Source organism: Dromaius novaehollandiae, chromosome 10 (assembly GCF_036370855.1).
Source record: "Dromaius novaehollandiae isolate bDroNov1 chromosome 10, bDroNov1.hap1, whole genome shotgun sequence".
In the NCBI taxonomy this organism is placed as follows: domain Eukaryota; kingdom Metazoa; phylum Chordata; class Aves; order Casuariiformes; family Dromaiidae; genus Dromaius; species Dromaius novaehollandiae.
Window position 1 is genome coordinate 21,678,976 of NC_088107.1, and position 12,657 is coordinate 21,691,632.

General features: G+C 45.2%; 1 protein-coding gene across 2 annotated transcripts in view; it reads left to right on the forward strand.

Moving 5' to 3' along the window:
• TMEM266 (transmembrane protein 266) overlaps positions 1-12,657 on the forward strand; it is a 62,801-nt gene that overhangs the window by 39,552 nt on the left and 10,592 nt on the right. For both annotated transcript variants that reach the window (XM_026110191.2, XM_026110192.2), the window contains one exon: positions 8,095-8,281. In XM_026110191.2, the coding sequence (XP_025965976.2) occupies positions 8,095-8,281 (187 nt within the window). The remainder of the gene's footprint in view (positions 1-8,094; positions 8,282-12,657) is intronic.

The following is a 12,657-nucleotide window of genomic DNA, read 5'->3' on the forward strand; positions in this document are numbered from 1 at the left end:
ACTCCACAGTTGCAGAAATACTTCTGTTGGCCAAAGGTAAGACATGCAAAAGCAGGAATGAATGAGGAGTGTGTTGGACTAAAAGGAAAGCAAAACCACCTGTCTACCGACTTATACCAGGTTAAGGCTTTTTTTAAAATTTTTTAAAGGCAAAAGCCAGGGAGAAAGAAAACTCAGTGAAAAGGTAGGGTAGCAAAGAAGAGGACTAAGAGAAGTAGTCAAAGACTAATATCTGGCTACACTGTACCAGCAAGCACATCCTCCCTAGAAATCACCCAGCTGGGGTTTCTGTCACATTTTTTGCTCAGGTCCCATTGCACACCTAGGGGCGAGGCCAAGATAATTTCACAGCCCAGGAGATCTGTGATTACCCACCTGTGTCACTGTTGCCCCATTCCTCTGTTTTGGAAACTAGCCCTCATCCCTGGGATGAGCCAGCAGTGCCTTCCCCAGGGCCCCCAACCTGGTTTGCCTTCAGATGCCCCCCCCATTTCTTCTACGCAAAGTGTTTTTGGGGTAAGGTTGGCTGTAGCCGCCAGGCCAACGTCTCGGCATGCCGGTGCCTTTGGCCAGGCCGGTGACTGCGTGCGCCGCCCATGGCGTCTTCGCCTCTACGCCTGTGCTACCCAACCCTGAAAAAAGCTCTTCATGACAGTCCTCCCACTCGTGAGGGGACTCTGAGTAGCCCCTTTGCTCCATCCTTCACACATGTCCCCTCACCTTAGTTTTATTCTGTGGTGATCGAATATATACAATATAGCCCCTTTTAATGAGGAGGACGTGAGCTGTTCATATCGGCCCAAGCAGGAATCTGCGTGTGCATCTTGGCCTGTGCAGCAGCAAGCAGTGCAGCAAACAGAAGTGGGAAAAGTGGAGTCTACCCCCTAAAAAAAATTAAATGGAAGAAAAATGCAACCTCCCTTTGTCTTGCTTTTTAAATTAATGTTTCATTTGTCAGTTGTGTGTTGTTTTGGCCAGTGATAGGGTATCACAACTGTAAAGTATGTTTCCATTTCTGAACAACATTGAAGATGTACTCTTGCAAACATGAAAACTCTTTCCAGATGTTGATTTTTGGCTAACCATACATCTGAAAAACAGAAAATATTTTATGAACTATAGTTGCTTGGACCACCACTTTGGTCTCTGTAGTACCCCACTGACACTGTTTGAATTGTTTGCTGTTTTGTTTATTCTCCGCTGGCCAAGAGAGATGTCATGAGATGGGAGTGGAACGTTGGGGCAGTCAAGGCAGGAAGGGCTGAGAGGGCGGTACAAGACTTCACAAAACAGGAGAAACATTAGCAGTCACGATAACGGGAATTTCTGAAAATGGGGGAGGTAAAACAGTCTCACTGGAATTATTTATCAAAAATAAAAAAAGTACATTGCTGATGGTATTGTTTTATCAGAATAGCTTAAGTTAAACTGCAAAATGAAGAAAATTCCAAAGTTTCATTAACGATGCGAATTCCAGTTAGGGAAGATTGGATTTTTTTTTTTTTTTCTGGAATCAGCTGTAAAGGAATTTCCATTTCTGATAATAGATTGACATACGATCTTTTCTGTTTAACTTTCATAACAGTCCTTCAGCTGACTACAATCCAGCTAAGACTATATATTCAGCCTTATCACAAGAGCTCCTTTTCTGTCAGCTCCTACAGAATTAGGGTTTTCATCATTCTCAAAACTGTAACAACTATGGAAGCTGTAATTTTTTTTTTTTTTATCTTGGAATATAATTTGTACAACAGCTGCTAGTTTAATGACAGGGCTATTTAGCTGGTAAAATTACCTATCGGAGAAATAACTTATGTTATCCTTTTGCAATAATTTTAATTTATTTCTAACTACCAGTCATTTTCTTAGTGACTGGAAGGCAGCCAAGGTCATCCTGTGTTTCATTCTGTCTATAAATCATTAGTTTGCAACTGTCTCCTGATTTTTATTGTTACCAACAATGGCTCAACTAATGGAAATAAACACTGGATTGTATCCCAGTGGCAGATGAGTTTCAGGGCAGGGCATGCTGTACAGACAGCCCTAATAGAATTGAGCGAAGTTACTGCTCCTATTGCATTAGGCACAAGTAAGCTCCTTTCTGAAATGTTCATTGATCTCTCCGAAACTGTCAGTCATACTCTGTTGCTAGACCGTTAAAGAGAAGTATTATGTGATTCACTGCTAAGTCTGACCCTTTTTGAGTCTCATATGCATGTTGTGAAATATCAGATAGGATGGGTGGTGCTTTTTATAAATCCAGGCATGTGAAGTCAGATGGTCTCTAGAGCTCTGTGTAGGTCTCTGTCATTTTGCCTGCTTATAAATAATTACCTAAGGCATTCTTTAAGTGAGGAAATGCACAAGGGTGCCCTGTAGTGCTTTCTGTTTTGTTCCCTGCCAAAACATTGTTAACTGTGTGTTACAAGAGAACGTGCAACAAATTTTGAAAACACTAAGTGAGCTTAAATCTCCCAGCAGTGAGCTTTCTCTCCATGCCTGACAATCTAGTTACCCATTCTTGTGTGAGACGGTGTGTAACTCCCTTTTTCTTGGTAGTAAGGATATTTTCACATTAGCCACATGTATTGCACTTCTACTTTGCATGTCTCGTCCCATGTAAATATAAAATCTTGCTCCTCCAGCAGTATGTGTATAAACGTATTATTAGCATGCAAAACGTATTGCAATTTTAGCATGGTTTTCTTTTGTCAGTTTTGAAATGATCATATATGACTTAATCCTGTTAACACTCCAAAGTTATGGTTTAAAAAATGTAGCCCAGCACTTGTGAGGCTGCATGTGGAGTGCTGTGGCCTGTCCGGGCTCCCCCGTGCGAGAGAGACTTGGACGTACTGGAGCAAGTGCAGCAAAGGCCACCGAGATGATTGGGGCTGGAGCATGCAGCGTAGGAGAAGCTGAGGAAGCTGGGCTTGTTCAGCCTCAAGGAGAGAAGGTAAAGGGGGGGGGGGGGTCTTATTGCCAACTTCAGCTCCATTATGAGAGGCTGTAGAGGAGCCAGAGCCAGGCTCTTCTCAGAGGTGTGCAGTGACAGGAAAAGAAGCAGTGGACACAAGCTGGAATAGGATTTCCTATCAAGTATAAGATAAAACTTTTTCACCATTAGGATGGTCAGCCACTGGAACAGGTTGCCAGAGATGTTGTGGTATCTCCATTCTTGGAGACATTCAAAACTTGACAGGCCCTGAGCAACCTGAGCTAAGTGGGCTTGCTTTGAGCAAGGTGTTGAGGTGAGCCTCAGAGGTCCCTTCCTACCTAAATTATTTTGTGATATCTATGATGTTTACAAATGTATTTTTCCATTGCAAAGTGTGTTAGGGGCCTATTGATACAGGAACCCACCAGAAGCTACCACAGTATGTGTAACTAAGGAAAATGAACATTATAGGTGTCGTGGTAAATAACTTCAGCAGCAGTCTCAAAGGGACCAGAGCTCAGTTTGTAATTGCCTTAAGTCAACAGTTAGTTTACATCAGTCTCCTTGCTCTAAGCAAGTTATCTTCTGCACAACAGTGTGCCCGTTATTCCCCCACTGGCTCTTCGTGGGGTTTGCATGGTTCCTAGCGCAGAGGTGACACCTATAAATAAGTCTTCTTTTAAAACAAATCAAAGCATGCATATAAGTTTTTGTGTTTTATTTTTCCCCGTGTTATGCATTTATTAAACACACAAGCCCTTGTAGGGTGAAGGAAGGATGGTCTGCCTGAAAATGTGAAACATAATTTTCTCAGTAGAGGTCTCTTGCAGTACTCCTGCATTCAGGAGGCCCAGGTCTACCTTCAGATAGCTGCATCAGCTCCTGCCTGCAAATAGAAATTTCATGTGTTTAACTTGGCCCAGAATTTTTACTTAAAAAGAACGTTATATTTTACACCTTTTACTGATTTATTTAACATGCCCTGGAGTATGTGACAGGCAGTCAGAGCAATCTCATTAGCTCTTTTACACATCAGAACTGCCCGAGGTCAGTGTTCAATATAATGTTCAGGAGATATAAGCACCTGCAACATAATTTGCTCATGCAGTTTCTCATAGAATTATACCCATAAGGAACACCCACATCTATTTAACCTAACCTCTGTTGTTACTGAGTTGCTTTCAGTAGCCAAAACCGTATTCCAACTTCTAAAATACCTTGGTCTAATTTTTAAGTATTAATTGCAAACAATTAATATTGAACCAATCTCCTGAGTAGGTGTATACCTTTCATGAGGTAAAAAGCTTAGGAGAATGTGTGTTTCCTGTTTTTTTCTAGAAATTTTAATGAATGTTCTTACATTTTTTTGAATCAGTGCTTATGCTAAACCCTCCAGTCCCTTTTCAAACATGCTAACTTAGGATAAGAGAGTTTGATTTGCATTTTTAAGCAGTATATTGAGTTGAGTTTAGGCTCTGTCTTACGTTCTGCATCTGTAATGGTGTTATATTTCTGCATCTCTATGGACAAGTCATGCAGGTTACTTTGCATCAGTAATAGTGAATACAGAACTGCCACAAACACCATTAATACAATGAGTTCACTCTGTCTGTGAAAAAGTTGTAGTAACACACATGACAGTATTTCACTTCCCTCTTCCAAACTACTTTAATGACTACAGAGACTTCAGGGCAAACATGAGTGGGACCTGGAAGGGAACGGTGGGACCATTTGTGATAAAGGAGAGATGGAAGGCAGAGCCCATGTTAACCAGCTGCAGCTGTGAGGTGCTGTAGGTGACAGCAGTGTTTCAGCTGTGACCTTCCAGCACGTCTCTGCGTGTTGTTCACCTCGCGCACGATGCCGACATGCGGGGCTGGGCTGGGCTGCTCTGCTGTGCTGTGCCCTGCCCTGCCCTGCCCTGCCCTGCCCTGCCTTGCCTAGGGACTCAGTCCTCCTGTCTGCTCTTGACAGTCTCATCTGCAGTTCTGGATTTTAGACCAGCTGAACTTGTTCAAGGGTAAGAGCTGAAAATAGGACAGACATATGGATTGTGTTTGCAGCAGGCAATAAAAGCGGGTTCACATATCACTTAAAAGTTACAAGCCCTGCATATGCCTTTCATACTTGGGCAGTGAATGAGGGAAGCGTTGCTTGAGCCAGGACATCAGGTCTAGGTTTCGGTTCCTTCTAGGATGTTGTATTTGTGAGATCCTCAGAAGCAGGTGCTTCCTCTGGTGCTGTGGTTTAGGCATGTATTTCTGTCCTTTAAACATGAGATGGCAGCAAAGCCTCTTCTGTCGTTGATGTTATCAGAAGTAGTAGCTGGTCACCTGGATCACTGTGGTGGTCACTTTCTGTGTGATTCCAGTTTTGCCTGTGGTCTGTGTGGTTGTGATTCAACCAAGGTAATAATTTTTCTTATTTATTTTGTAAAGATTTGTTTGGACTAAATGCAGTTGTCCCGTGCAGTGACACCAAATGATGGTCCGCAGACTGCTGCTGGGTCCAGCAAGCCAGGCTTAGTAGTTCGTAGCTTGTTGGCAGAGTCTTATTAAACAATAAAATTTATGATCTCATCTGTTAAAAGCTAGATGGTGACTGTGCATAGAAATGTTAAGCGTTGACAATATTTGTGGATTCAAAACATTTGGAGACCCTTCCTTTATTGATTGGAGCACACAAGTGGGCATAAGGAAGTCTTATTTCTCCCCTCATTTTTGCCCTAGGTTCACTATGACAGGAAGGTTTTTGCTTATGTGCTTCTTTCTTCACATCTGTAAAATGCAGCGCTCTTCTTCAAGCCTTTGGTCGTCGCAAGATTCAGCCAATCTTTGTAAATGCTTAAGCTGCTTAAATTGGGTGTGATGCAGAAGTACAACATGATGATACTGTTTTGTTGAACTCACTTTTAAATAGTTTTATCTATTTGCTTTCTACCTGCCAATTTTCTTTATCTTCCAAGAAAAAAGAAATCAGATCCTGCCTCTAGGCCAGAATTAAGCATGTTAGGGGCAATAATTTTTTTTCTAATACATGGGAATGTTGTTGAAGGATGAAACGTGAGATGTGCAAGGACAGTAACAATGCCAAATTCTTACTGCCTTTTAATTTGAGCTAGGCAAGTATGTGTGATTAAGCAATACCTTTTGAAAAATCTCCAAATGAATGTCTTACTATTGTTTTTGAGTGTGTTTCTCCCTTCAGACCAAGGGGATGTCTGAAAGGGAATCTTTCTTGTTTTTAAGATGAAATATGAGATATTTGGGGGTTTCTTTTTAAGAGTGAAATGCTTTATTTTTAAGCACTGAAATGCTCTGTGTTGTGACATCGGTCTCTGGACAGCCCCTTCGCTGCCGAGCGGCACGTTCGTACGCTCCCCACTGCAGTGGCACGAGCACCTGGTGGCTCAGGACGCTCAGGGCGGCAGGGAGAGGAGTTAGTACTCCCTGCTGGCTGCTCCTTCCTAGCTAACCGGCAAACACAAAAAGCACCAGCTGGGACCTGCCGTGGAGGTTTCAGTGAAGAGATCGAGGGGCAGGGCTGTATTTGACATTTGCTGATGTCACTTGACGCCAGTGGCTGTCCCGGCAGGTACCTTTGCTTATGAGCAGTGGGCATTTCATGCAGCCAGCTGTCCACAGCTGCCAGAGCACCTCCACTGATTTCGAGAGAACAAGCTGTGTGTTGTGTTAAATCCCTGTTTGGTCGGTGGTTTGAAAGTGACCCAGAGAGCTTAAACTGCCCTTTTGCTCTCTAGATTTAAGTCTTGCAGTGAGCTCTCCAGTTCCTGTAAGCTCCTTTGCTTGTGCTCTGGAAAGCAGACGTCAGTCTCCAGCTACGGTAAACTGGAATTTCTGGTTTCTCTTCTCTTTTTTCTTTCTAAAACCCCCGGGAGCTGCATCTCGCTTCCCCTGCCGCCACTCGCGCGGCTCGGAGGCGCTGCTGGCGCTCTGCAGGGCGCCTGGCGTTGCGCTGGGTCGCGCGCGGGGTCCGCAGGCGACCTCCCGGATCTGACAGCAAGATCGATTTGAGTCAGCATCCGAGCGGCGAAGGCCAGAAGCAGAGTCGTTTAGCCTACATGCTGTTACGCACCAGCTTTCAAGCGCCGTGGTGCTAATTCCAGCTCCGCTGTAAATGCGGAGTGACAGGCGCACCGAGGCACCGTGCTCACCGACGGCTTCGCCGGCCTTCAACTATGGGAGGCCCAGCAGTGCTAAATTTTAAATGCCTTAGCCTATTACTTGCCTCATTTGCTTTTCCTTCTCAGGCTCTATAATTAGACACGACTCGGTCACTGCTGTACTACAGATCTTAAAAAGCATTTGAAAAGGAGAAACCCTCTGCCACCCGGCCCCGGAGCTGGGATTTCGTCGTGCTTATAGAAGGATTTAGAGGGTCCCTCTGGCCTCTCCAGGAGGGGATTTTCCTCCTTGCGTTATGGAAGATCTGTGGCTCTCAGACACAGGAGAAATAGGCTGTATCCGTCAGTTAGGTTGTCAGTGGTCCCCTTCTGCCTTTTTGTCAGCATCCATTTTATAACACCAGTCACGACGAGGCCAATCCCCCCCCTCCTGCTGCAGCAGGACATTAATAGTCCTGGCTCACGTGTTTGCACCAGAAAAATGCCACCCTGCCCCAGGGTTTCCTGTACGCTGTGCAGGAAGATTTTGGGGGTGGAAGGGGACTGCAGCATCCCTCACCCTGCCCTAGGCAGTGGGGAAGTGATCTTGGGCACTGCTCCGAGATCCTGCCTCCATGGAAATCCTCCGTACAAAGTCTGGCCAATTCGGGACATGTCTCAAGAACCTGTATGCCTGTTACGGGTGATCTATAAAGATTTCGTATAATTGAGCAGTTACTTCTGTCAGAAATTGTCCAAAAGCATATCTGCATGATGCAGAAATGTACTAAATAGATCACTAGCACAAGCCAGTCGCTATTTTTAGAAGATATGAAGAATAGGCCAGCTCTTATGAGCTCTGGGAGAGCATCAGCAGCTCAGACTCACGTCCCAGCTCAAGTTTGCTTTCACAGGTCTTCACTCAGGCCTGCAGCCATTTAACGCTGAGCTGGGTAATAGGCCCCAGCTCTAGAATACGGACTTCCAGCCATGTTCATATCACATCAGTATGTGTCGTTGTTTTTCCCACTAGTTTGAAATCAGGCAGCTGCGGGCCCACCTTGCCCAGCAAGACTTGGACCTGGCTGCAGAGCGGGAGGCTGCGCTCCAAGTCCCCCATCTCCTGAACAAGCAGAGCAGCAACAGGTACAAGGTGGTGGCGACTGAAGATTCGGATGATGAAGCCACCGAGAACATCACTGAGTTACGACCACCACGAGGTGAGTGCTGCCCACGCGCCGCTACCTGCTGGCAGGGCTGCTCCCTTAGATGGAGTTAATGAATCCGCTAAATGCTTTCACTCCTTCAGTGAACTGATTACTTTTCCTGGAGACTGCATTTTTGCAAGGAAATTATGTCTCCTTCAAAGTGGCAGGAGTTGTTGTTATATTTGTGAACAGATTCTAACCAGAGCCAATAAAATGACTCTGGCAGAAAATGACTGTGCTGTACCTCCCCCGTGTCCTTGCGATTATATCCATCAAACCTTGAAGAAGCAGCAGCCAAGTGAGAATTGGCAAAAACATAATCACGCAGAGGTAAAAGTAGGGGAACTGAGAAGAACATTGAAAACCGGTTTCAGACTTTGGCCACTTGCGTTTCTGTGATTTAGAAAGGACCCAGGGCAGTTCTGAATTGATGTCATGGCTCACAGCTACTACTGTGTCTGCACAGGAACCCGGTTCGTAACTCAACTAGTGATATTTATAGTATTGCATTGTTTTCATACTGGTTTTAATAGTATCCAGTTAAATGTATTAGGCCAGATTAGCCTCTTCTGTAAATCTTATGTCAGCAAGGTTACATCAGGAATTAATGTGGCCAATTTTTGGCCAAGTGAAGAGTCTGGTGTCTGTTGGGAGGTACTCGAGCACATATATGTATGTTATGAGCACGGATACGTAATTGCGGACATATGAATCCATAGAAACCTGCATATCCTGTTGTATTCTGTGAGCTATGTGATATTTTGTGAATGTTAGCGTCGGGTTAACAGAAGAAAAAACAAGGTGTGCGGTCAGGGGAAGAGGTGGAAAGCTACATACGTAGAACTGTATCTGGGCTGGTTGTCTCCATGCTTTTGTACAGCAGAGGGTCAGTTTGTGGCTGCTCCTGGAAACAGGAGTTTGAGTCCAGGACTGTCTCTGTTTGGACGGGTCCCAGCCGTCCTGCTCGCCACCCTGCACTCTAGCTGGCCCACCCGCTTTGTGCGGTTGCCCATGCATCGGCTGTGAACCTCCCCGGCAGTTGTGCTCTCGCCGGGTTGCAGGTGCAGCCTGAAAGCTGCTGATGCCAGGCAGCCGGGTGGTGATGGAGCATGGGCAAGTCTGGTGCTGGCAAAGGGGCACTGCAGGGTGTGAGCAGCTCCGGTGCCAGCAACGGGGCTCTGCACGGCGTGGGCAGCTCCTGCTTTGGATGCTCGGGTCACATGCCGGAGGTGAGGAGCAGACCTGTGGGTACCACCGGGCTGTCAGCTGTCTGTTGGGCAGGCGTGTGGGGCTCAGGGAAATACTGACAGCTGTATTTGCCTAGGTCCTTTTTTATCACTTGCGTGCTAGACCGAAAGGATTATTGAAAAGGGCGTTGCTCTTTCTCCCCGATCCCCCTCATGGGAAGGCAGGATGGATCCTGATCTCCCTGACGAGGAACATAATACTCCGGAGAAGAGAACAGTCTGGGTTACTTCCTTTCACTCGCTTTCCTCTATAGCAACATGTTAGTCTTTCTCAAACATCTTTGCTGGATTATTTTAGTGGATGAACGGTATGTGAATATATTTGAATTAGAGGTTCTCATGACATATTTCTTTTGGCCAAACTCCATTGAATTAAAGGCACAGAAGTATTTAATCAAAAGGTTTAAGAAAAAAAGGTGTCCACATTTTTTCAAATGATTATCCTCTCCATACTGTACATGGTAATGAAATCACGTAGAAATTGTTTTTGTTTTTTCTTTTAAATAATGACTAGACACTGATCTCAACTTAGCCATTAATTATTCCTGGTTTGAAATTCTAATTAAAAGCAGACAGTGAAAGAGACTGCCCCCAAAAATGCATTTCCCCCTTTTTGTAGGATTTCAGAGGCTTCCCCAGTGGATGCATTATAATTTATGCATGTGTTCCTTGAGGGTTACATTTGGAACTGGAAAGTGTTGTGCACATTATAAAGAAGCTTGCTGAAATTATAGTGCTATGGAGATTCATCTAAAAATTCTTCTGTCCAAGGTATTCATTCCAACTTCCAGGTTAACACAAGTACCCATTATTCATTTCTCCTTGTAAAATGCTGGCCAGCTGGGCAACAGAGTGGGCACACAGTCTTCAAGATTGATTTCCACGTTCAGTTCAGTTATGGGATTAGTTAGGGAGATTCATGCTTGACACTGAAAAAAAACTTCCAGCAAATAACAAAAGAAATGCAATGTTTTACAAACCAGATAACGTGCAGTTATATTATATTTCAACAGTCATGCTGAGAATCTAGAATTAATTACTGATTCCCAGAAATGAACTGAAAATACAAGGGGAAATATTTTTTTCTAAATTATATCATGTATTACATAAAAATCCTTTGTAGATGCGTGTTTTTGAGTGCTTGTCTTTGTAAGCCAAATTCAGGTAACTCCATTGTCATTATTGTCTGTATGTTGAATGAATCAGGAGTCGGACAGAAAGAATATCCTATGATCTCATAGCAAGGAACTACTGTTGTGGCAGCCTACTATCGTAGTGGACTACCAGCAAGGGCACCAAGTTAAGATTGTATAAAAAACATGAGCCCAGCATTAGCATTCAGTGCTTTCGTTGGCAATCCAGATAACGGTCTATTGAGGCAGAGGAGTTTGCATCTAATTTCCTGGAGTATTTTGCAGAAGAAGGAAGTAATAAACCACCCCACGCATCATCACCAGGCTTTGAATCCAGCACCAGCAGTGCTGGCTCACAGGTTGCTTCTGTAAAACTGAAGGGCATCAAAACCTTAGCTGAGAGCTTGAGAAGGGGCAGAAAGAGCATGGGCCAGCCCTGCCTGCTGCTTCTCCCTCCCCACCTCGTCTAGATCTCTGTTCTCCAGCTCTCCCAGCATTGCCTTGTGCTCCCAGTAATATATTGCCGTTGCAGCAGCAGCTTTCTCCCTTATCGCTTTGGCATGCTGCCAGCATTTCTTCATTTGGGCTGTGGCCATTCTCACCAACACATATCTCAGCAAAAGCTGGCTGTGGTGTCTGGGGCAGAAGAGGAGCAGGTCTTCATCTTCCAAGTGCCATCCCTTCTGCCAGCCTGGCTGGGTGGTGTAGGCTCTCCCCGTGTTACAGCTCCCTACCTGCTCATGCAGGCGAAACGCTCGTGGGACCTGGCTCTGCAGAGCAGGACGCTCGAGACGGTCCCATAGGTCATTTCTGTGTCCTCCCCCATCTCACGTGCTGTGGTTACACGGGCTGTGCTGTCTTCAGGATTTTGCGCAGCCTTGCTTTGCCTGGAAGTATAAGCCTCCAGTGTTTTATCCCCTGGCTTTTGGGGCCAAGGGTTATGCGTTGCAAATTACCCTCTGGGTCAGACCACATTAGGAGTTGCTTTGCATCCACTTTCTCTTAGCTGTGTTTTTCCCCCTTAAAGACCCCAGAGTGATGATTGCAGTTAATCACTGTGTGTCGCATGGCATTTGTGAGCTTTGAAAAATATCTGAGGTTGCCTGTTACAAAGGCTATTTTGAGGAGAAATGAGGAACCAGATTGCTAATAGTGTTAAAAGCTACAGCTCAGCTGTTAGGCAGAACAGGCGCTGGTGGGCTGTTCTCCTATGCTCTGGCAGCAATTAGCCCTACCTACCACACCTGGGGATAGGGTATGGCATGGACTGGTATGTGTTTGTGCCAAACTTAACTTTGTCAGCCTTCAAAAACTCACTGTCTTTGGAGAGCCCTGAATGCTGCCAAACCAAGAAGCCCGGAGAGCTCCAGCTTGGCTGGAGAACATAATGCAGGAGAAAATGAGACGTTCCGTCCCAAGCTAATCTTATTTCCCCTGTCTACACTGGACAATGGAAACATTCAGTACAGAATATTTTACCACGAGGGGGTTATGGAATAAAAAGCATTCAGACATTTTACTCATTTCCCTACCTGGGAGTTTTATGGGATAGTGCATAAGTTAAAGCTCCTCAGAGGCAGCTCCAGCTTGCACTCTGGTGTTTACCCTGGATTTTGTGCAACCGTTTACTACCGTGTTCAGTAAAATAAGTCAGGTAATCCCGGCATCGTGTGGTACACCCAGCACCTCGGGGAGTCTGGCAGGGGACGGCAGAGAAGCATGCTGCGGCCTGCAGCAGGAGGGGGCTGTATGCGCTGACAGGTTCAGTAGCTTTCAAGACCTATTTTCACTCAGCTTTTCTTTCTGCAGATCTCTCTCTGGCCTTCCCCTGCGTCTGAACTGCCAGGTCCATCCTGTGCTAATTCTCTGAGTCACGAGCCAGTCTCCCCAGAAGTAGCTTACCGAGAGACTCCTAGCACAGTAGAAATAATTCAGCGGAAAATGGAATAGGTATATGGTATTTTCTAGGTTGATGTGGCAAAGAGGTGCAGGGAAATTTTCCCCTTTA